The sequence below is a fragment of the Budorcas taxicolor genome, chromosome 18 (genome assembly GCF_023091745.1).
Source record: "Budorcas taxicolor isolate Tak-1 chromosome 18, Takin1.1, whole genome shotgun sequence".
In the NCBI taxonomy this organism is placed as follows: domain Eukaryota; kingdom Metazoa; phylum Chordata; class Mammalia; order Artiodactyla; family Bovidae; genus Budorcas; species Budorcas taxicolor.
In genome coordinates, this window is record NC_068927.1 from 12,121,897 (window position 1) to 12,144,435 (window position 22,539).

At 49.4% G+C, this 22,539-nt stretch overlaps 1 protein-coding gene across 1 annotated transcript in view; it reads right to left on the reverse strand.

Annotated features, from left to right (window-relative positions):
- The window catches only part of SLC38A8 (solute carrier family 38 member 8), a 41,897-nt gene extending 19,775 nt beyond the window's left edge, over nt 1–22,122 (reverse strand). Inside the window, exons 1-3 of the mRNA XM_052656678.1 lie at nt 22,017–22,122; nt 21,482–21,672; nt 16,888–17,086 (exon numbers count right to left, since the gene is read on the reverse strand). Coding sequence (XP_052512638.1) covers nt 16,888–17,086; nt 21,482–21,672; nt 22,017–22,122 — 496 coding nt within the window. The remainder of the gene's footprint in view (nt 1–16,887; nt 17,087–21,481; nt 21,673–22,016) is intronic.
- Between the last annotated feature and the right edge of the window lie 417 nt (nt 22,123–22,539).

Here is a 22,539-nt window from a genome sequence, read left to right on the forward strand (position 1 = left end):
AACATGACACTACCTCAGAATCCTCCTCAGCACAACAGCCCATCAGATTCTTCACACCACAAAAGCCCTTAGAATCTTTTTGACATGGCAGCCTTTCAGAATCATTCTCACCACCACAGCTGCTAAGATTCTTCCCAACACGGCAGCCCCTAAAATTCTTCTCAATACTGAGGCCCTCAGAATCCTTCTGACAAAGCAACCCATGAGGAAGGCCTTCAGGATCCTTCTCAACAGGACAGCCACTCGAAATCCTTCTCAACACCACATCTCCTCCTCAGATCCTTCCCAATATGGCAGCCCACAGAATCCTTCCAAATACCACAGCTGCTCAGCGTCCTTCTCAACAAATCAGCCCATCAGAATCTTCTCAACACAGCAGCTTCTGAGAATCCTCTAAAACACAGCAGCCCCTGAGAATCCTCTAAAACACAGCAGCCCCTAAATATTCTTCTTAACAGAGAGTCCCTCAGAATACTTCCCAACACCATAACTCCTCAGAATCCTTCTCAACACAGCAGTCCTTCAGAACTCTTCCCAAACAGGTAGTTCCTCAGAATCCTTCCCATCACAGCAGCTCCTCAGAAACTACTCTATGCAGCAATCCCTCACTTCCTTCCCTAAGAGCAGCCATGCAGAATCCTCAACACAGCCACCTGTCAAAATCATTTTCAACATGGCAGCACCTCAGATCCTTCCCAATGCTGTAGCCCTTCAGCAGCCTCTGAACACAGAAATTAAAACCATCAGAACATCTCTACATGGCAGCCCCTAACACTCTTCTCAACGTGGAGGCCTTCAGAATCCTTCCCAACACATAGCTCCTCACGAGCCTTTCCAACATGGCAACCCTCAGGATCCTTCCCAATACGCAGCCCCTCAAAATCATTTTCAACACGGCAGCCCCTCACAATCTCCCTTTTGAACAAAGCAGCTCCTCCGCTCCTTCTCAACGTGGCCACCTGTGAGAATCCTCCAAAGCACAGCACTCACTAAGATTCTTTTTAGCACTGCAGGCTCTCAGAACACTTCTTAACAAGACAGCAGCTCAGAATCCTTCTTAACATGCAGCCCCTCAAAATCATTTTCAACATGGCAGCATTTCAGAATCTTCTGAATACAGCAGTCCTCATATCCTTCTGAGAATTTTCTAAAGGATGGCAGCCTCTAAGATCCCTCTTAACACGGAGGCCCCCAGAATCCTTCTAAACATGGCGGCTCATTACAATCATTCTAAACATGGCAGAACTCAAATTCATCTCAATATGGCAGAACCTCAGAATCCTCAACACAGCAGCCACACAGAATACTTCTCAGTCCAGCAGCCCCAAATCCTTCTTAACACGGCAGCCCTTCACATCCTTCCGACACAGCAGCCACTCAGATTTCTTCTCAATAAGGCAGCACCTCAGAATCCTCCTCAATATGGCAACTATTCAGAATCCATCTCAACACTGCATCCTCTCAGAATCCTCTACAACAGCCCCTCATATCCTTCCCAGTGAGGCAGCTACTCAGAATCCTCAGCACAGCAGCCCCTCAGAACCCTTCTCAACACAGCAACTCCACAGAACATTTTCAATGTGGCAGCCCCTCAGAATTCTTATCAATACGGCAGCCCCTCAGAATTATGTTCAACATGGCAGCACCTCAGAATGCTTACCAACACAACCAGGTCTCAGATTCTCCCCAAAACAGCAACCCCTAAGAATCTTCAAAACATGGAGGTTCAGAGAATCCTTCTCAACAGATCAGCCCCTCCTCAACATGGCAGCACATGAGATTTTTATTAACACAAAAGCCCTCACAATCTTTTTCACACAGCAGCCACTCAGAATTCTCATCATGACAGCAGATCAGAATGCTCCTCAATATAGCAGCCCTTCAGGGTTATTTTATACATAGCAGTCCCTCAGAATCCTTCTCAACATGGCAGCCCCTAAGAATCTCATCAACACAGAAATCTTCACAATCCATTTGACACAGTGGGTCCCTTCAGTTCAGTTCCGTCGTTCGGTCGTGTCCAACTCTGCGACCCCATGAATCGCAGCACACCAGGCCTCCCTGTCCATCACCAACTCCCGGAGTTCACTCAGACTCATGTCCATCGAGTTGGTGATGCCATCCAGCCATCTCATCCTCTGTCGTCCCCTTCTCCTCCTGCCCCCAATCCCTCCCAGCATCAGAGTCTTTTCCAATGAGTCAACTCTTCGCACAAGGTGGCCAAAGTACTGGAGTTTCAGCTTTAGCATCAGTCCTTCCAATGAACACCCAGGACTAATCTCCTTTAGAATGGACTGATTGGATCTCCTTCCAGTCCAAGGGACTCTCAAGGGTCCTTTACATCCTTCCAAACACAGCAGAAACTCAGAAACCTTTTCAACAAGGCAGCACTTCAGATCCTTTCCAATGCTGCAACCCCTCAGAATAATTTTGAACAGAAGTCCCCCAGATTCTTCTCATCAAGCATTCCCAAATATTCTGCTCCACATGGAGACTCTAAGAATCTTTCTTAACACAGCAGCCCCTAAGATTATTCTAAACACAGAGGCCATCAGAATCCATCTCGCCAGGCAATCCTTTTGTTACTTCTTAAGATGGCAACCCCTAAGATACTTTTCAAAATAAAAGCCCTCAGAAACCTGACATGGCAGCCTATCAGAATCCTTCTCAATGTGGGAGCCACTCAGAATTCTCATCAACACAGCAGTGGCTAAGATTCTTCTCAACATGGCAGCCCCTAGAATTCTTCTCAAAATGCCAGCCCACAGGAATCCACCTGAACACAGCAGCCCCTAAGAATCCTTCCCAACACAGCAGGCCCTCAGAATCATTTTCAACAGGGAGCACCTCAAAATCTTACTCAACATGACACTACCTCAGAAGAGCCCTCAACACCACAGCCTCTCTAATTCTTCACAACTCAAAAGCCCTCAGAATCCTTTTGACATGGCAGCCCTTCAGAATCATTCCCACCACTGCAGCAGCTAAGATTATTCCCATCATGGCAGCGTCTAAGATTCTTCTCAACACTTGAGGCCCTCAGAATCCTTCTGACACAGCACCCATGAGAATCCTTCCCAACACAGCAGTTCCCTCAGGATCCTTCAAACAACAGTCACTCAGAATCCTGTCAACACCATCTACTCAGATCTTTCACAATATGGCAGCCTCACAGAATCTTTTCAAACACTACAGGTCCTCAGTGTCCTTCTCAACACAATAGCTTCTGAGAATCCTCCAAAACACAGCAATCCCTAAAATTCTTCTGAACATGAAGATACTCCAAATCCTTCTCAACATGGCAGCCCATCAGAACTCTTCCCAAACAGGCCATGCCTCAGAAACTGTCCCAACACAGCAGCACATAATCCTTCTCAGAATGGTAGCATCTGAGATCCTTTACATCTTTAATAATTGGGCTTCCCTTGTAGCTCAGTCGGTAAAGAATCTGCCTGCAATGCACGAGACCCGGGTTTGATTCTTGGGTCGGGAAGATCCCCTGGAAAAGGAAATGACAACCCACTTCAGTATTCTTGCCTGGAGAACCCCATGCACAGAGGAGCCTGGCAGGCTACAGTCCATGGGGTCACAACAGTCGGACATGACTCAGTGACTAAACCACCACCACCACCACCACTCAAAACTCTCATCAATTTGGCAGCCTCTCAAGGATCCATCTGAACACCAGAGCCCCTCAAAATCCTTCTGAACATGGCAGCACCTAAGATCCTTCTCTACACCACAGTTCTTGAGAATCCTCCAAACACAGCACCTCCTAAGATTCTTCTCAACATCGAGGCCCTCAATATATTCCAGCATGGCAGCACCTACGATTCTTCTCAACATGGAGCCCCTCAGATCCTCTTCCAAATGGCAGCCCCTCAGAATCCTTCCCAAATGGTAGTTGCTAACATTCTTCTCAACACTACATCCTTTGAGAATTGTTCCCAATGAGGCAGCCCCTCAGGTCCTTCTGAACACTGCAGGCCCTCAGAATCCTTCTCAACAAGGCAGCACCTTAGATCCTCCTCAACACCAAGCCCTCCCAAACTCTTTTCAACGTGGTGGACCCTCAGATCCTTTTCAACACAGCAGCCTCTCAGAATTCTTACTAACAGCATCTGCTCACAATCCTTCCCAAAACACATGCCTCAGAATCATTCTCAACACACCAGCTTCACCGATTCTTCCCAACCCAACAGGTCCTTGGAATCCTTTTTAACATGGAGGACCTCAAAATCTTATTCAGAATGACTTACTCCACTGCCTCAGATCCTCAACACTGAAGCCCCTCAGAATCCTTTTGAACACAGAAGCCACCCACATCCTTCTCAACACAAATGCCCCTAGAATCCTTCTTACACAGTAAGCCTCAGGATACATCTAAACCACAGCATTGTAAAACCTTCCCAATATGCCAGTCCCATGAAATCCTTCCCAACACTGCAGGCCCTTGGTATCCTTCTCAACAAGGCAGCACCTCAGAATCCTCCTTAATACAGCAGGTCTTCAGAATAATTTTCATTATAGAAGCCCTCAGAATCCTTCCCAAGACAGCAGCCCCTCAGAATCTTCTCAATATGGCAACCCCTCACTTCTTTCCCAAAGATCAACCATTCAGCATCCTCAACACAGCAGCCCTTCAAAATCACTTCTTCAATATGGCAGCCCCTCAAACTCCTCAACACAACAGCCACTTAGAATCCTCAACATGGCAGCATCACAGATGCTTCCCAATGCTATCACCCTTCAGCAGCCTTCTGAGCACAGAAGCCCCTCAGAACCATCACTAGGTAGACCCTAAGACTCTTCTCAACACAGAGGCCCTCACAATCCTTCTGTTATGGCACCCCCTCAGGATTCTGCTCAACACAGCAGTCCCTTATAAACATTTTCAAAATGGCAGCCCCTCTGAATCTTTCTGAACACAGCAACTCCTCAAATCCGTCTCAACATGGTAGACCCTTAGTATCCTCTAAAGCACAGCAGCTCCTAAGATTCTTTTCAACATTCAGGTCTCTCATAATCCTTGTGAACGCTGCAGCCCCTTAGAATCCTTTGCAACACTGTGAAGCCCCTCAGAACCTTCTCAATATGGCAGCAGCACAAATCATCCCAAACATAGTCCCCCAAATCTTCTCAACATGGCAGCCCCTAAGATTCTGCTCTACATGGAGGCACTAAGAATCCTTTCCAAGAAAGCAACCCCTCAGAATACATCTAAACAAAGCACCTCTCAGAATTCTTTCAACACAGCTACTCCTCAGATCCTTCTCAACACAGCTGCTGCTGCTGCTGCTGAGTCGCTTCAGTCGTGTCCAACTCTGTGCGACCCCACAGACGGCAGCCTACTAGGCTCCCCCGTCCCTGGGATTCTCCAGGCAAGAACACTGGAGGGGGTTGCCATTTCCTTCTCCAATGCATGAAAGTGAAAAGCGAAAGTGAAGTCGCTCAGTCGTGCCTGACTCTTAGCGACCCCATGGACTGCAGCCTACCAGGCTCCTCCATCCATGGGATTTTCCAGGCAAGAGTGCTGGAGTGGGGTGCCATTGCCTTCTCTGTCTCAACAAAGCAGCCCCCAACAATCTTCTAAACAAGGAGGCCGTCGGAATCCATCTCAAAAAGCACTCTTTCTAATCTTCCTCAACATGGCAGCCCCTAACATACTTCTTAACCCTCAGAATTAAGGATTATTAAGCCCTCAGAATCCTTCCCAACATGGCAGCCACTCAAATCCTTCTCAACATGTAATTCCCTCAGAATCCTCCTCAACCCAATAGCACCTCAGAATTCCTACCAACATGGCATCCACTCACAAACTTTACCATGGCATGCCTAAGAATCATTCTCAACACAACTGTCCTTCAGATCCTTCCCAACACAGCATTGCCCTCAGAATCCTTTTCAACAGAGAGCACCTCAAAATCTTACTCAACATGACAGTACCTCAGCATCCTCCTTAACACCACAGCCCCTCAGATTCTTTACAGCATGACAGCCCCTAAGATTCTTTTCAACACTGAGGCCCTCAAAATCCTTCCTTCCACCACAGGAAACCATGAGAATCTAACCCATGAGGAAGCCCCACAGGATTCATCAGGACAACCACTCAGAAGACTTCTTAATCACATCACCTCAGAATCTTCCCAATATGGCAGCCCCACAGAATCTTTCTGAATACTACAGGTCCGCAGTGTCCTTCTCAACAAGGCAGCCCCTCAAAATCATCTCAACACAGCAGCTTCTGAGAATCTTCAGAAACACGGCAGCCCCTAAAATTAATCTCAACACGGAGGCCCTCAGAATCCTACCCAATATCACAGTCACTCAGATACCTTCTTAATACAGCAGCCCCTCAGAACTCTTCCCAAACAGGCATTTCCACAGAATCTATCCAACACAGCAGTCCACAGAGCCTTCTCAACATGGCATCTTCTCAGAATCTTCCTCTACAAGGAAGCAACTTGATCCTTCTCAGCATGGCAGCAGTTGAGATCCTTTGCAAAACAGCTGTCCCTTAAAACCCTCATCAACTTAGGAGCTCCTCGAGGATCCATCTAAATAATCTGACCCCTCAAAATCCTTCTCAACATGGCAGTACCTCAGATCCTTCCTAATATGATAGCCCCTCAATGACACTACATCAGATCTTTCTCAACACTGCAGCTGCTCAGAACCCTTCTCAACATTGCAGCACCTCAGAATTCTTCTCAACATCACAGCATCGCGGAACTCTTCTCATATAGGCAGTTCCTCAGGATCCATCCCAACACAGTAGCCCACAGATCCTTCTCAACATGGCATTCTCTTAGAATCCTCCTCCGCACAGAAGCACCTAGATCCTTTTCAACATGGTGGCACCTCAGATCCTTCTCGTTAAGACAGCCCCTCAGATCCTCTGCCACACAGCAGCTTCTCGGAATGCTGCTCACCACATATCCCTCAGAATACTCTGCAACAAGCAGTTCTCAGAACCCTTCTTAACACAACACCCCTCAGATCTTTCCCCAATAGAGCAGCCCCTCAGAATTCTTCTCAACACAGCAGGCCCTCAGAATCCTCAACACAGCAGGCACACAATACCCTTGTCAACATGACAGCCCCTGAACATGGAGGTCCTCAGAATCCGTCTCACATGGTAACCCCCCAGAATCTTCCTCAAAATGGAAGCCCCTCACAATCCTTCTGAACACAGCAGCCCCTAAGAATCCTTCCTAACATGGCAGCACCTCAGAGCCTCCTCAATACAATAGCACCTCAGAATGCTTACCAACATGCTATGCCTCAGAATTATTCTCAACAAAACAGCCCCTCAGATACTTTCCAATGCAGCCCAGAGAATCCTTCTCAACATGGAGCACCTTGAAAAACATACTCAACAGGACACTACCTCAGTTCTCCTTAAAGCTACCCTCAGAATTCCTTCTAAACATGGCAGCCCCTAAGATTCTCACAATCCTTGTGACACAGCAGGCTCCTCACATACAGAAACTCAGCAGAAACTCAAAACCTTCTCAACAAGGCAGCACTTCAGATACCTCCCAATGCTGCAGCCCCTCAGAATCATTCTGAACATAGATGCCCCCCAGATCCTTTACAAAACGCAACTCTGAAGGTTCTGCTCCACATGGAGGCTTTAAGAATCCTTCTCAACACAGCAGGCCCTCAGAATCCTTCTCAACATGGAGCACCTCAAAATCTTACTCATCGTGATACTATCTCAGAATCCTCCTCAACACCATAGCCTCTCAGATTCTTGACAACACAAAGGCCCTCAGAATCCTTCTGACAGGGCAGTCCTTTCAGAATCGTTCCCACCACTGCAACTGCTAAGATTCTTCCCAACATGGCGGCCCCTAAGATTCTCCTCAACACTGAGGCCCTCAGAATCCTTCTGACATGACAACCCATGAGAATCCTTCCCAATGTGGCAGCACCCCTCAGGATCCTTCTCAACAGTACAGCCATTAAGAATCCTTGTCAACACCACATCTACTCAGATCCTTCACAATATGGAAGCTCCACAGAATTCTTTCAAACACTACAGGCCCTCAGGATCCTTCTCAATAAGTAGCTTCTGAGAATCCTCCAAAACATGGCAACCCCTAAAATTCTTCTGAACACAGAGAAGTTCAGAACAATTCCTTTGGAGTCCTTCCCAACACCTCAGCACCACAGAATCCTTCTCAACGAGGCAGCCCCTCAAAACTCTTCCCAAACAGGCTGTGCCTCAGAATTTGTCCTAACACAGCAGTACATAAATCTTTCTCAGTATGGTAGCGTCTGAGATCCTTTGCAAAACAGCTGCTCCTTAAAACTCTCATCAATTCAGCTGCCTCTCAAGGATCCATTTAACAAACACCCTGGTCCCTGAAAATCTTCTCAACATGGCAGCACCTCAGATCCTTCTCTACACTATAATTCCTGCTGCTGCTGCTAAGTCACTTCAGTCGTGTCCAACTCTGTGCGACCCCATAGACGGCAGCCCACCAGGCTCCCCGTCCCTGGGATTCTCCAGGCAAGAACACTAGAGTGGGTTGCCATTTCCTTCTCCAATGCATGAAAGTGAAAAGTGAAAGTTGAAGTCGCTCAGTCGTGTCCACTCTTAGCGACCCCATAGACTGTAGCCTACCAGGCTCCTCCATCCACGGGATTTTCCAGGCAAGAGTACTGGAGTGGGTTGCCATTGCCTTCTCCCCTATAACTCCTGGAGAATTCTCCAAAACACAGCACCTCCTAAGATTCTTATCAACACAGGGGTCCTCAGAATATTTCCCAGCATGGCATTTCCTACAGTTCTTCTCAACATGGAGCCCCTAGAATCATACTCACATGGAGCCCTACAAATTCTCCTCAAAATGGCAGCCCCTCAGAACCCTTCTCAAACCACAGCTGCTAACATTCTCCTTCTCAGTACTACACCCCCTGAGAATTTTTCCCAATGGGGCAGCCCCTCAGGTCCTTCTGAACACTGCAGGCCCTCAGAATCCTTCTCAACAAGGCAGCACCTTAGATCCTCCTCAATACCCAGCCCTCCCAACATGGTGGACCCTCAGGTCCTTTTCAGCACAGCAGCCTCTCAGAATTCCTACTAATAGCATCTGCTCACAACCCTTCCCAACACACTTGCCTCAGAATCATTCTCAATAGCCCACAGATCATTCCCAACACAACAGGCCCTTGGAATCTTAACATGGAGCACCTCAAAATTTTACTCAGAATGACACTGCTTCAGATCCTCCTCAACCCTGCAAGCCCCTCAGAATCCTTCTCAACACAAAAGCCCCTAGAATCCTTCTCACACAGTAGCCCTCATCTAAACCACAGCATCTTAGAACCTTCCCAAAATAGCAGTCCCATGAAATCCTTCCAAACACTGCAGACCCTCAGTACCCTTCTCAACAAGGCAGCTCCTTGGAATTCTCAACCTCCTTAACAGCAGATCTTCAAAATAATTTTCATCATAGAAGCCCTCAGAATCCTTCCCAACACAGCAGCCCCTCAGAATCCTCTCAGTACAGCAACCCCTCACTTCCTTCTCAAAGATCAGCCACTCAGAATTCTCAACATGGCAGCCCTTCAGGATCCTTCTCAACACAGCAGCCACTCAGAATCCTTCTCAACATGGTAGCAACACAGATCTTTTCCAGTGCTGTAGCCCTTCAACAGCCTTCTGAACACAGAAGCCCCTTAGAACCATCACAACAAGGTAGATCCTAAGATTCTTCTCAACATGGAGGTACTCACAATCCTGATATGGCACCCCCTCAGGATTCTACTCAACACAGAAGTCCCTCATAATCATTTTCAACATGGCAGCCCCTCTGAATCCTTCTGAACACGGCAGCGTCTCAGATCCTTCTCAACATGGCAGCCCCTTAGAATCCTCTAAAGTACGGCAGCCATTAAGATTCAACACTGAGGCCCCTCAGAATTCTTGTGAACATTGCGGCACCTCAGAATCCTTCCCAACACTGCAGCACCACAGAACTTTCTCAGTATGGCACACCACAAATCCTCCTTAACACAACAGTCCCCCAAAATTCTTCTCAACACAGTAGCTCTTCAGATCCTTCTCAACACTGCACCCTCAGAATCCTTCCATACAACTGCAGGCCATCAGAACTCTTCTCAACAAGGCAGCAGCTCAGAATCCTCCTCAACATGGCAGCCCTTCAAACTCATTTCAACATGGCAGTCCTTTAGGATCTTCTGAACACAGTAGCCCTCCTATCCTTCTCAACACAGCAGGCCCTGAGAATCCTCCAAAGGATGGCTACCTCTAAGATTTTTGTCAACATTTTGAAGACCCTAGAATCCTTCTAAACATGACAATCTTTTGAAACATGGCAGCACCTCAGAATCCTCAACTCAGCAGTCACATAGAATACTTCTCAATACAGTAGCTCCCCCAAATCCTTCTCAACATACCAGCATCTCACATCCTTCCAACACAGTAGCCACTTAGAATTCTTCTCAATAAGGCAGCACCTCAGAATCCTCAACAGGACAGGCAGGCATAATCCTTTTCAACTTGGCAGCCCCTCAGATCCTCCACAAAAGAGCAGCTTTTCAGAATGCTGCCAACACACATCCCTCAAAATACTTTGAAACATGGCACACTTTCAGAACCATTGTTAACACAACACTCCTCAGATCCTTTCCAATACAGCTGCCCTCAGAATCCTTCTCAACATGGAGTACCTCAAAAATTACTCAACGTGACACTACCTCAGATCCTCAATTCTGCACCTTCTCAGAATCCTTCTAAAAATAGCAGGTCCTCAAATCCTCATCAACATGACAGCTCACAAGATTATTCTTAACACAGAGGTCCTTCCTCTGAACCCATCTCACAGAACAGCCCGTCAGAATTCTCAAGACAGAAGCCCCTCAGAATCCTGAACAGACTAGCATCTAAGAATTATTCCTAACACAGCAGCCCCACAGATCCTTCTTAACATGTAACCCACTCAGATCCTCAAAAACATAGCCCTCTCAGATCCTTTCCAACTCAGCAGGCTCTGAGAATCCATCTCAATATGGAGTACCTCAAAAACTTACTCAACACGACATTCCCCAGATCCTCCTCAACCATTCAGTTCAGTTGCTCAGTCGTGTCTGACTCTTTGCGACCCCATGAATCGCAGCACACCAGGCCTCCCTGTCCATCACCAATTCCCGGAGTTTACACAAACTCATGTCCATTGAGTCAGTGATGCCATCCAGCCATCTCATCCTCTGTCGTCCCCTTCTCCTCCTGCCCCCAATCCCTCCCAGCATCAGGGTCTTGTCCAGTGAGTCAGCTCTTCTCCAATGAGTCAGCTCTTCGCATGAGGTGGCCAAAGTATTGGAGCTTCAGCTTCAGCATCAGTCCTTCCAATGAACACCCAGGACTGATCTCCTTTAGGATGGACTGGTTGAACCTCCTTGCAGTCCAAGGGATTCTCAAGAGTCTTTTGAACCACAGTTCAAAAGCATCAGTTCTTCAGCACTCAGCTTTCTTCACAGTCCAACTCTCACATCCATACATGACCACTGGAAAAACTATAGCCTTGACTAGACGGACCTTTGTTGGCAAAGTAATGTCTCTGCTTTTTAACATGCTGTCTAGGTTGGTCATAACTTTCCTTCCAAGGAGTAAGCGTCTTTTAATTTCATGGCTGCAATCACCATCTGCAGTGATTTTGGAGCCCAAAAAAATAAAGTCTGACACTGTTTCCACTGTTTCCCCATCTGTTTCCCATGAAGTGATGGGACCAGATGCCATGATCTTCGTTTTCTGAATGTTGAGCTTTAAGCCAAATTTTTCACTCTCCACTTTCACTTTCATCAAGAGACTTTTTAGTTCCTCTTCACTTTCTGCCATAAGGGTGGTGTCATCTGCATATCTGAGGTTATTGATATTTCTCCTGGCAATCTTCATTCCAACTTGTGCTTCTTCCAGCCCAGCATTTCTCATGATGTACTCTGCGTATAAGTTAAATAAGCATGGTGACAGTATACAGCCTTGACGACTCCTTTTCCTATTTGGAACCAGTCTGTCCATGTCCAGTTCTAACTGTTGCTTCCTAACCAGCATATCAGCATATAGGTTTCTCAAGAGGCAGGTCAGGTGGTCTGGTTTTCCCATCCATGCACACCCTCAAAACCCTTTTCAACATGGCAGACCCTAAGCTTCTGCTCCTCTGGGAGGCACGAAGAATCTTTCTCCACACAGCAGCTCCTCAGAATACATCTAAACACAGCACCCCTCAGAATCCTTCTCAACACAGCAATTCCTCATATCCTTCTCAACGCAGCAGCCCCTAAGATTCTTCTAAACACGGAAGCCATTAGAATCCATCTCACAATGCAACCCTTCTGATTCTAAGCCCCTAAAATCCTTCTCAATACAAAAAGCCCTCAAAATCCTGACATGGCAGCCCCTCAGAATCCTTCCTAAACTGCAGTTGCTAACATTCTTCTCAACACTGCAGGCCCGGAGAATCCTTCTCAACAAGGCAGCACCTCAGGTCCTCCTCAGCAAGCCAGCCTTCCCAACCTCTTCTCAACATAGCAGCCCCTCAGAATGCCTCTCACATGGCATCCCTCAGAATAGTTCCCAATACTAAAGCCCCTCAAATCCTTCTCAACACAGCATTCCCTCAGATCCTTCCCGAAGGGGCAGCTCTCATGAATTCTCCAAAATACAGCAGCCCCTAAACTTCTTCTCAACACAAGGCCTTCAGAATCTTTCCCAACTCAGCAGCCCCTTATATCCTTCCCAACACAGAAGCCCCCAGAATCCTTCTGAACACAGAAGCCCTCCTCCAGATCCTTGTCAACACAACAGGTCCCTAATCCTTCTCACACAATAGCCCCCAGGATCCACCTAAATTGCAGCACATCAGAACCTTCCCAGCATGGCAGTCCCTCAGAATCCTTCCAAATACTGCAGGCCCTTTGTATTCCTCTTAACAGACAGCACCTCAGAATCCTCTTCAACATGCAGCTCTTCAAAATAATTTTCATCATAGCTGCTCTCAGAATCCTTCCCAACACAGCAGTCCCACAGAATCCTCTCAATATGTCAGCCCCTCACTTCCTTCTCCAAAAGCAACGATTCACAATCCTCAATACAGGTGCCCCTCACAATCATTTTCAACACAGCAGTCCCTCAGTGCGTTAAATCACTCAGTCATGTCTGACTCTATCTGACCCATGGACTGTAGCCCACCAGGTCCCTCTGTCCATGGGATTTTCCAGGCAAGACTACTGGAGTGGGTTGCCATTTCCTTCTCCAGGTCTTCCCAACCCAGGGATTAAACTTCAGAATCATCTCAATATGGCAACACCTTAGATTCTTCCCAATGCTGTAGCCATTCAAAAAATGTTCTGAACACAGAAGTCCCTCAGAACCATCTCAGTAAGGCAGCCCTTAAGATTCTTCTCAACACAGAGGCCCTCAGAATCCCACCCAACAGGACAGCCCCTAAGATTCTTTTCAGCACTGCATGCCGTCAGAACACTTCTCAACAAGGTAGCAGCTGGGAATTCTCAACATCACAGTCCCTCAGAATCCTTCCCCAAACTGCAGGCATTCAAATCATCCTCAGGATTTGAATCAGCCCCTCAGAACCCTTCCCAATACTGTAGCACCTCAGAATCCTTCTCAACACAGCAGCCCCTAACAAAGAGGCCATCGGAATCCATCTCACAAGGCAGCCCTTCTGAATTGTCCTCAACATGGCAGCCCCTAAGATACTTCTCAACACGAAAGCCCTCAGAATTCTTGTGACACAGCTGACCATCAGAATCCTTCCCAACATGGTAGCCACTAAGAATTCTCATCAACACAGCAGTCCCTAAGATTCTTCTCAACACAGCAACCCTTAGAATCCTTCTCAAAATGACAGCCCACAGGAATCCATCTAAACAAAGCAGCCTCTAAGAATCCTTCCCAACATGGCAGTTCCTCAGATCGTTCTCAGAATCCTTCTCAACACAGAAGTACCTCAGAATTCTTACCAACGGCATCTACTCACAAACCTTACCAAAACGGCATGCCTCAGAATCATTCTCAACACAACAGCCACTCAGATTCTTCCCAACACAGCAGGCCCTCAGAATCCTTCTCAACATGAGGCACCTCAAAAGCTTACTCAACATGACACTACCTCAGAATCCTCCTGAACACCACAGCCCCTCAGATTCTTGACAACACAAAAGCCTTCAGAATCCTTTTGACATGGCCACCCTTCAGAATCGTTTCCACCACTGCACCTACTAAGATTCTTCCCAACATGGTGGCCCCTAAGATTCTTCTCAACACTGAGGCCATCAGCATCCTTCTGATACAGAAGGCCTTGAGAATCCTCCCCTTCTCAATACTGCATCTCCTCAGATCCTTTCCAATATGGCTGCTCCACAGAATCCTTCTGAAATCTACAAGTTGTCAATGTTCTCAGCAAGGCAGCCCATCAGAATCATCTTAACACAGAAGCTTTTGAGAATCCTCAGAAACACGGCAGCCCCTAAAATTATTCTCAACACGGAGGCCCTCAGAATCCTACCCAATACAACAGTACCTCAGATACCTTCTCAACACAGCAGTCCCTCAGAACTCTTCCCAAATAGGCAGTTCCTCAAGATCTGTCCCAACAAAGCAGGCCACAGATCCTTCTCAGCATGGCATCCCCTCAGAATCCTCAACACAGCAGCCCTTCAAAGATCCATCTAAACACTCCAGACCCTCAAAATTCTTCTCAACATGGCAGCACCTCAGGTCCTTCCTAACATGGCAGCCCCTCAGAATCTTTCTGAACACAGCAGCCCCTAGATCCTTCTCAACACCTCAGCTGCTGAGAATCTGCCAAAAAAACCATCACCTCCTAACATTCTTCTCAACACAGAGGCCCTCAGAATACTTCTCAGCATGGCAGCCCCTAGAATCGTTCTCACCTGGTTAGCCCCTCAGAATCCTTCCCAAACTGCAATTGCTACATTCTCCTCAACATGGCCGGCCCTCCAAATCCCTCTCAATACTGCAGCCCCTCAGAATCTTCCCCAACATGGCAGCCCCTGGGACCCTTCTCATCACCCAGCCTTCCCAAATTCTTCTCAACATGGCAGACCCACAGATCCTTTGCAACACAGCAGCCCCTTAAGATCCCTGCCTCTGCAACAGCCCACAGATCCTTCTCAACACTGTAGCCCTTTAAGTCTTCCTCAATTCCACATCCCCTGAGAATCCTCCTCCACACGGCAGCACCTCAGAATTCGTCTCCTAAGAGCAGCACCACCAGCCGAACATAACTGAAACTTGACATAACCTCTACTGCCCACGGTCAGCAGGGCATCCTTGCACCCATTTACCCACTGAGAGGTTCAGAGGTTCAGATCTACCAACTTTCATTTTTTTGAGCGCTTCCCACAACATGGGAGCTTTTAATTTCCATAACCCCGCGTCGGGGGCCTTTTTTCATGGTTCAAGAGACAGAACAGACAAAACAAACAGTAAAACAGACTCAGATCCATCATCTCAGTAATTACATTCCAAGTAAAAGTCTAAAATATTCCAATTAAAACCCAAGACTGCCAAGATGATAAAAAAGCAAGACCCGACCATATGCTGTCTACAAGAAATGCATTTTAAAATTCCAAGCCACAGTTAGGTTCACAGTCAGAGTGGGAAGAGAAATTCTGTACAAACGCTAATCTTAAGGATGCTAGAGAGGCTATATTCATAGAAGAGAAGGCGGATATAATGACAAAGTAATTCAGAGACGAAAATGGAAATTTCATAATAAAAAGGCAATTCACAGTGTGTGCTTAATAATAAGAGTTTCAAAAACTATGAGCAAAAAATTCATAGGATTAAAGGGATAGACAAATCGGCAATCACAGTCAGAGATTTTAACACTTTCTCTCTCAGAACCAAACAGAAGAACTAGACTTCCCCACCCCGCTGCCCACTCCCCCCAAATCTGCGAAGCCACGGAAGGTCTGACCTAAGCTCTGGCTCATCTTGACGTAAAGGAGGGTTCTAAAACACTGCATTCAGCAACCACACACACCCTTTGAGAGCTCAGTAAGGGACTTACTTCCCGGGTGGTCCAGTGGTTAGCACTCCACGCTCCCAATGCAGATGGCCCGAGGTTTAATCACTGTTCAGGGAACTAGATCCCACATGCCACAAATAAAGACCCTACTTGTCACAGCGAAGAGCTCACATGCCACCGCAAAGACCTGATGCAGCCAAATAAACAAATATGTTTTTAAAAAAGAGATCAACAAGGCAGGCTGCACCTGAGCCACAGAGCAGGTCTCAAATTCCACAATGACGTATGTGTGTTCTCTGACCTTGATGCATTTGAGGGAGAAACCACAAGCGCATTGAGGAAACCCCTAAATCATTGGAAACCGAACTGCACAATTCTAAACACCCCAAGGGTCAAAGAAGAAATCGTAGCAAAAATTAGCAAAGGTCTGAACGGCATGAAAGGGAAACCAGAATATACCAAAATCAGCAAGACACAGTCAAAGCAGTACTTAGAGGGAAGTTGTTAGTGGGGGACTAGAGGCCAAGGGTGCATGAGCCGAGCCTTCAAGGCCCCCAAACTCAAGGGCTACTGGTTCTCTCTCACAGGGACGTCTCTGCAGTTGGTGCCACCTCCCATGTGTAAAATGAGTCCCCACGGGACACCCCAGCACAGCCCCCTCTCTAACTTCTGCTATAGTGGTAATTACTTCTCCTAGACCTCCCTTCCCTACAATGTTAGGAACTAGGAGTGGTCTCAGCCTCTGCTGAGGGCCAGGGCCCAGCCCCACGTCCACGTCCTGCTCATCCACCAGGAGCCCTGAGCTCCACAAAGGGGTCACCTCGACTGCAGCGCAGGTACTCACGCTTCTCCAGCTGGTCGCCGACCACCCTGAGGAAGGCCACGGAGATCATGAGCAGGTTGACGATGAAGCAGGCCTCACACAGCTTGCCGATGGCAGGGCCACACAGCCCTCCGACCACGCCTTGGTAGGTGGCCTGGCCGCTGACGGAGGTGGCGTAGCCCAGGACGACCAGCCCGCTGATCAGGAAGACCAGGGAGACCTGCCGAACAGGACCGTGGCGTTGGGCATACCCACAGCTGCTCAGCCCACTCCCAGCGAGCCTCAGCTGCAGAGGCCACGGCCTGATGAGCCACCAGCCCATTCCCGAAAACCAGAGTTACAAAGCAGGTGGATTCTAGAGGCCATGCTGGTCTAAATCTGTGAATCTGGGATTCATGCCAAACCACACCAGCTGGACAAATGAGGCTTTGGAAACCCAGAGTTTAAATTACTTTCCTAAGATCACATGGGTTGTGGGTGGAGAGCCATAAAGCATGGTGGTTAGGAAGCAGGCATGCTGCTGCAGCTGCTAAGTCGCTTCAGTCGTGTCCGACTCTTCGCAACCGCATGGACTGCAGTCTACCAAGCTCCTCCGTCCATGGGATTTTCCAGGCAAGAGTACTGGAGTGGGGTGCCATCACCTTCTCCGAAGAAGCAGGCATACTTGGGTTCAATTCCAACCCTGCCACTCACCCGCTCTGTGACATGAGGCCAACCATCAATCTGTTTTCCCATCCGTGAGATGGGGATGATACCATCTACCTTACTAGGGGATTGTGAAGCATTTGGGCTAAACAAAGCACATAATGCACTCAGCTCAGTGCCTGGCACGTGGTAACCGCTCAAGACGTGACAGCTGGGGACTGCTTGTGGCCTGCTGGCTACGACTCTGCGCTCCCCATACAGGGCCCTGGGAACTGGGTCCTTCAAGCCACAACTAAGAGCTCATAGGCCTCAGCTAAAGATGCCATGGGCCACAACTAAGACCTGGTGGAGCCAAATAAAAATTTAACAACAAAAGAAATGGTCGTCGTTTCTCTCCAGACTCCCTCTCCAGGGCTCTCCCTACTTCAGTGTAAATTTTTCCAACACTATGAAAACTTTTCAAACATCTAGGAAACTGGAAGAATTTTACAATGAACACCATGTCCTCACCACCTAGATTCTACTAGGAGTAGGTCCCTGTGCTTGTTTTATCACATCTCTTACCATGTGTCCACATGTCCACCTAAACTTGGGGGTACATTTCAAGGCAAGCTGTGGGTATCAGTATACTTATCACCAAAGATCTGGGCATTAATGGAGTGTCATTAATTGGAGTTTGAGGTTTGTTTACAGTTCTTCTCTCTTGTAAGAAGAAATTTACACACCATGAAATGCAGTCGTGAGTGCATCACTGGAAGGGGTACAACTAAGGTATATGTGCAACCTGAACCCCTACCAAGACACAGAACATCACATCCCTGAGCTCCCCTCCTGTTCCCATCCTAGATCCAGAAAAAAACACTCTACTAGTACTTTGCTTTTATGTATTTTCCTATCTGGCTTCTTCCACTGAGCAGTAACACTTGTGAGGGCCAGCCCTGTCGGACGCGTCAGTAGTTTATTCCTATTTTTCTTCAGTGCTGTTTCACAGGGTGGATAGAATCACTTGGCTGGTCCAGTCCCTTTTGCCAGACATCTGGGCTGTCCTTCGTTTTGGCTGCTATGAATGAAGAGCTGAGCATTCTAGAACGAGTCATGCTGAGGACCCACGTTTCCCTCTCCTGGACACACACCTAGGAGTGGAATTTGTGGGTGTCAGGGTAGACATGTGTTCAACTCTGGCAATTTCTTATAAACTGTTTTCCAAATCATCTGTGCCACTCGACACCCACCCCCAGCGATGCACTTGAGTCCCACTTGTCCACGGCGTTAAATGTTTTTGAGTCTCTCCAGGCTGGACCATTACCTGTGCCTAAGCTGGACCTGGTCTCCACACTCAGACCCCCTCCCACAGTTCTATGAAGGGGAAGAATGCAGAAGTGGCAAGGTCCTCAACCTAGAAGCCTGGGGAAAGCTAGGCTGGCCCCTTCAGACCCAGTTCATGCCCTGACTGCAGGCTTGTTACTACTCCCGCAGCCTGAGGGCAACATCTAAGTGGACCGAGTCAGAGAAACTTAGAAGTTTAGAGCCAGGAAGAACACGCATGCTCCCTCCCGCCCCTGGACTTCTGTCCAAGATGGCTCCTCTGCCTGGAACTCCCTCCTGCCTCCACCACTGCCCCTCACCTGGGGATGGGCATCCCTACTTCCCAACCCCGCCCCCCAAGGTCACCTCCTCCAGGAAGCCTCCCCACACTTCACACCTGAGCTGGATTCAATGTTCTCTGTTTCAGGCTCTGGCAGGACCATGCCTTTTATGGGCACAATTATTCTTATGGTGGGTTGAATCCCCCCAAAAGTCTCATCTCCAGAACCTGTGAAAGCAGCTTAGTGGCACCCGTCTTTGCAGGCACAGATAATGAAGAAGATGAAAGGGGTCTTCACAGGTTAAAATTAAGGACCTTGAGATGAGGTCGCTCTGGATGATCCAAGTGGGCCTCAAAGCCAATGACGTCCTCATAAGAGACAGAAAAGGAGGAGACGCAGAGGAGCGGCCAAGTGACAACACGGCCACAAGCGAAGGAACAGCTGGAGCCCCCAGGAGCTGGAGAGGTAGGAAGGACCTTCTGCTGGAATCTTTAAGGGAACATGACTCTGCTACACTGGAATTCGGGCTTGAGGCCTCCAGGACTGGGACAGCACACACTTCGGTTGTTTTACGCTGCTCAGTTTGTGGTCCTTGGGTCCAGGGGCCCAGTGCATACAGTGTGGCGATCATCACCAGACTCTAAGCTCCATGGTGACTGGGGTCGTGTCTTTTTGCTTATGTTCAGCCCCCAGGAGAGCATCCAGTACATAGCAGGCACTGGTAAATATTTTGGACAAAAGGAAGCGAAGGGGGTCAGACTGAGCCTCAGCCAGAGAAGGTGAGTCTCTGCTAACACAGTGAGCTGACCACACAGGACTGGGTGACCCTCGAGAGGGTCCCTGAGCCTCTGAGCAGCCAGTAGGCAAAAGCCCCTGGCCAGGCTGCCTCTCTCTTTGCAGCTGAGGAAGATCCAGGCTCATTAATTTCATTAATCCTCCAAAGCTAATGGAGCCAGGAGAGACCTAAAATCTCATACCACGAGCCTCCCAGTGGCAGGGATGTTTAAATATTCTGCCAACCCGAGTGGGGGCAGAACTATCTGGTGAAGAGGGAGAGACAGGAAACGGGGTGGGGGAAAGGTGAGCTGCTCGCCAGCCTGACTTTCTCCCTTGTGGGGAGTTTCCACTGATTCCTATTTGGGGTCCCCTTTCCTCAAGTCTGCCTGCTCAGGGCAGGAGCTTTAGACCATCCCGGGCCAACGGCAAGCCACCCCAGCAGCATCCATGTCACCAGGGAGGCCACCGGCAGAGTCAGCATCTGCGGGCCTGGAGGCACTGGGAGACCCCACACGGAGCCTGGGGAGCAAGTTGGCCGCTGCCCGTCTGCCTCAGCCCAGCCTGCTGCCCTCTGACTGGCCAGACCCCCACGCCGGCCCCACCTGCTCTGTCGCTGACCCTCTGTGGCTGGAGATTGGGCTCCCTGTTCGGGGAACAGCAAACACAGCCTTGTTGCCCATCACATGCACCCACACAAGCTGGGGCTCAGTGCCGCCTCGGAGGGGGCTTCTCAGCTTCCACCACCCCCAAAGGGGTCACACCTGCCTCCCCCGCACCACTGCCCACCACCTCATTCGACTTCCTGAATCTTATCCAAGCTCCCTGTTAGAGCAAGCTTTAGGAGGACAGAGCCTGCACGGTCCAAACAGGCGCTGGGCCAGCGCGGGGGCGGCACAGGCTACTGGACACCACACGGGGTGGTATTTGGCAGCTTTCAGAAGGATCAGAAAGGTCCAACGGAGTCCTTATCAGCAGCTGCCAGGGAAAAGCCTTTGACATGATGCCCGTCGAAGAGCTCACCAGGAAACGCCTGATTCCTATCAGCTAATAAAATGAAGCTGTGCTAACCAGCAGCTCTTCTCCACTGAGGATGGTCAGCCCCTAGAACTTTCTGGAAAGGGAGGGAGTTTAGGCTCCACACGCAGCAGTGGCCAAACACCCCTGACACTGCACAGGCTAGGGGCTTACGGCAAGTCAGTCCTGCTCTGCCCACAGGATTTGGGCTTTAGTTGTGGAGCGCAGACCAGCCGCCAAGAGAAGGCAGGCAGTGGCTCAGCTCATCATAGGCCGGGTTCACAGGCTGCTGGTGCGGCGAGCACAGCTCCACCTGCCCTCCCCCACTCCTTCCCCCAACCCCCACCTGGCTGTGTGGACCTCAGCTCCGAGGATGCTCACGGCCCGGGTCTGCAGGTTTACACTGTGATTTTTCTTTCTCCCCCATGAGCTGAGAGGGACAAAAAAACAAAACACAGGAGTAATTTTGCAGACAGGCAGCTCTGCAGAAGCAATGCCTAGGGTTCCGCCTGGAAAAATAAACTTCAGCTCCTACCTGCTCCCAGAGACCACCCTCCCCAACCCCGCCCCGTGAAACAGCCTACACAGCTTACCAGCTCCACGAGGAAAGCGGGGGCCACTCCCCCAGCCTTGTGGAAGGCCCATGGAAAGTTGAGTAGGCCAGCGCCCAGCGCGGACTTCAGAAGGATGAAGACGGCACCCAGCGAGGACAGGCCAGGGCCGGAGGTCATGGGGACCGGCTTTTCTGAAAGGCCTCCGCCTCCTGGGGTCTGCCCCTCCATGGCTGGAAGGAGAGTGGGGAGGGGGGTCGTCTCGAGACCTCCGGCTGGGAGGGGTCCTTTCCTCCACTGAGCCAGGGCATCCATTGCAACCACCAGCCCTCGTATGCTTTTGGAGCCTCTGATCCCCTTTCCAGAGCCTTACACACCCACCTGCCCTATAACACCTGGTCCTCATGCCTTCCCCTCAACAAATGTTTCCCCCCAACTTTTACCCCTGTTCATCAGCACTCCTGCCCTCCCACTCAACTCAAGGCCACCGAGGCTGCCCCCTCCCCTTTCTCTTCCAACCCCCAAACTTCTTCTCCCTCTATCACCCATCCCCCTGCCTCCAGCACCCAGTCCTTACCACCAAGTCCAGTCTTCACGGAGACCAGCAGTCCTGGGCCATTGGGGATGGGGTTCAGGCTCACTCCAGAGGACCCAGAGGGGTGGGCAAATGAGTCAGGAATCATGGGGGGCCCTAGAGAGCACCAGTGGGGGTCAAAACCCCGAACCTAGGAGGATAGGACCAAGAGGTCAGGCCATCCGTCCCAAGAACTCGTAGCTTCTGAGGCTGCTGGTCTGAGCTGGGGAGGAGGGAAGGCTTAAGACGCGCTGGGGCGGGGCTTTCCCTGAGCCCTGGGTCAGGGGAGCTGGCTGATCTCACCCAGTGACCTGGGCCGGGGCCCAACACCTCCTCCCAGGACACCTCTCCAGGCCCCCTTCTGTTACCTGCTAGGGGCGCCATGCCTGGCTGCCCAGCTACAGAAAGGGGTTTGTCTGCCCTCCTCGCGGGGGGCTGGAGATTCATGTAGGCAAAGGCCCAGGAGCTTCACCGGGTGGCTCCCCAGACTAATGAGCCCTCCAATCACCTGGAGGTAGGTTAAAAG